Below are 2913 nucleotides of genomic sequence, written 5' to 3' on the forward strand. Positions count from 1 at the left end.
GAGACCTTCTCAGACCGATGCTCGGGCAGTCTCAAGAAGTCCGGACATACCTGCGTCAACTTTCGCTGAAGGGGATCAATCTCAACAACAGTCTCGCGGCTTGGGGAGTATATCTTTCACTCAACTAGAGCAAGACGATGTAGTCAATACAAGGACAGGAGCGAGTGGTAGCTCTCTACAGCATTTAGAGGACCGCCTGTGTAAAGCCGAACAGCAATTGTCCGAACTCTCTCGGACTCGACAATTTTGTGCTGTGTGTGGGGACTTGACTATTCCTGGTATCATGCCTCGCCTGCGAAATACGGCAGAAAAGACGAAACTGTTCGGACCAAGCCACTGGATGTACACTGCCGAGAAGGTTGGTATCTAGGAAGCTCTCAAGAAAATTCTGTTAGCTGATCTGTTGTAGATCGCCAGCGACCAAATCGACTCTCAAAATATGGATATCAGCATTGTGGACATGAAAGCAGATTTAGCAGATATGGTTAAGGAATGTCGAAACCTACGGAAGGCGGCAAAAAGCCAGCGAAAGCTGCAACTAAACGATCCTGTTCCTGACCTCTTAAGTACCTTTCCTGAAAGGCATGTTTGTGATGAGTTGGCAAGTGCTTACATACGGACTTTCGAAAAAATATATCGCGTTGTTCATATCCCTTCTTTCTGGAAAGAGTATTATCAATTCTGGGAAGCACCACATGCCTCTTCAACGTCATTCTTGATCAAACTAGGCCTTATCTTCTCTATTGGCACGACTTTCTACCCTATCCTGGGAGAGTCGGAACGTCTGCGTCACTTGGCGCAAACGTGGATATATGCCGCTCAGTGGTGGCTGGTAGGGCCTTCTGAGAAATCAACAAGAAACCTGGACGGTATTCAAGTTTTCTGCCTTCTTCTGGTGTCACGAAAAACAAACACTATCGGACCATCGCCATGGCTATCTACTGGTTCTCTATTAAGAATGGCTATGACTATGGGATTACATAGAGACCCTCGAGTCTTTCCAGGCTTAGCACCATTTCAAGCAGAGATGCGGAGTAGGCTTTGGACGACTATCCTGGAACTGGTGGTTCATGGATCTATCGACTCATCTTCAATGCCACTAATGATTTCGCCTCAGGACTTCGATAACCATGTGCCTCATAACATCAATGATGCAGACCTATGGCCAGCTACCCAGGAATTCTCTACCCCAAAACCACTGAAACAGTTTACCGAGTCCTCTATTCAATTATTGATGCGACAATCTCTGCCAATCCGTATGGAGGCAGCCAAACTGATCAACAGCTCTAACTTGGAGCAGTCATATAATGCCGTGCTTCAGATTGCAACAGACCTACAAAAAGCCTGCCGTGATCTCGCAACCTACTTCCAACTGCACTGGCCGCAGTACTCAGGCGAGACTGATCTACATAGGAAGTTCCTCGATATGCAAATTCGCCGCTATATCCTACTGCTCCACCGGCCTTACATGTTACAGGCTCAGCATAATCCACGGTTCTACCTCTCTCGGAAGATCTGTGGGGAGTCGGCTATGATCATCGCATCATATGCTGAAAGTCTTCAGCTCCCTTCCCAGAACCTTGATGACCTGTCACGTCTCATGGTAATGAGCACTGGGCCATTTTGTGGTGCTCTCCACCTCGACATTATTACTGTTCTAGGGCTGGAGGTAACGAGTCAGCTCAAAGAAACAGCTACAGGATCATCAGAACCTGGTCAGCTCACTATGGACCCTCTAGCCGAGATGTCCAAAGCACAACGAGAGCCCATGATCCGCATCCTGGAGCATATCAATGATCAGATGCTTCAGGTTGTTGCCCTAGGCATTGCGAGGTTCAAGCGATACATCTTTCTCTCAGTCGTACTTTGCCAAATAAGAGCATTGGAGTCTGGCACAAGAGACATCCGGCCATTGATGATCAAAGCAGTCCAGGAGAGTGTGAAGAACTGCTATATGGCGGTCCAGTCGTCTCAGTCTGTCAGTACCCCGCAGGGCCCAATTGAGACGTTGATCTGTACCGAGTCGCCACCTGGGCTAGATTTTAACCTTATGGTAAGTCGGAAGCTTCATCTTCTAACAGAACGCTTTCTAACTCTACTAGGATCCTAATCTTGACTTCTCGGCATTCTTTGCTCACTTTAGTGGTGGCGGCGGTGATGGAATGTATGAGATGACCTTGTAGATACGCTCTACTTCTTGACATTGATTCGGAATGATGTACATAGCCCTATTTGATGATGAGGAACAGCAACTTCCTAGCTGTTACGTATAATATAATAAACAATTAATAGCAAAAAACTAATTGCCAAAGTTGTATTGGAAACAATTCACCAACTGTGAAAATAGCTGTCAATGAAGGCGATAAAGAGTGTTAGCTAATGAAAGTCTCTGCCTGCTTAGTATATTCCATGTTTAATTCATCCTAGCTTCAGCGTTCCCTATGTTCACCCTCCTCTTTATGTTGTAATGAAAAGAGCCATCTGAGATCCTAAATAGTATGGATGGCGTTTTATGCCTCAGGCATCAAGAAGGCCCTACATATTCTGCCATCTGCTACCGCCATTGTATCTCCGGCGCATTGGAACTCCGCTTCAACATCCAATTTCGATACAATTCTTGTCTACGACCTTCTGAGCGACTGTCAAGCCGTATTGACCTCCCGAAGGGCTCATATAATCCGATATACTACGCTGCATCTACCAACCGAGTTAATCTCATCCGTGACCAAACCAAAATCACGCGCAACGCGCCACTTGAGCGCCGCCGAGTTTAAGTTTCGCCTGCAACGTTCAGAAAGCAGTGCTCGTTCAGATTCTCAAGATGCCAAAATATATGTAACTCCCTCCCCAAGCTTAACGGACCTCACAACTAACTATCTGTGCACTCTTCTGTAGGTTCTTGCTTCTCCGAGC

General features: G+C 46.5%; 1 protein-coding gene across 1 annotated transcript; it reads left to right on the top strand.

Moving 5' to 3' along the window:
* Positions 1-958: 958 nt before the first annotated feature.
* On the top strand, positions 959-2110 carry AO090009000237 (fungal specific transcription factor domain-containing protein; the record flags this gene model as incomplete). Its single annotated transcript, XM_001816674.3, has 1 exon — positions 959-2110. The coding sequence occupies one exon, from the start codon at positions 959-961 to the stop codon at positions 2108-2110; it is 1152 nt and encodes a 383-aa protein (XP_001816726.3).
* Positions 2111-2913: the final 803 nt, after the last annotated feature.

The sequence above is a fragment of the Aspergillus oryzae genome, chromosome 1 (assembly GCF_000184455.2).
Source record: "Aspergillus oryzae RIB40 DNA, chromosome 1".
Lineage (NCBI taxonomy): Eukaryota > Fungi > Ascomycota > Eurotiomycetes > Eurotiales > Aspergillaceae > Aspergillus > Aspergillus oryzae.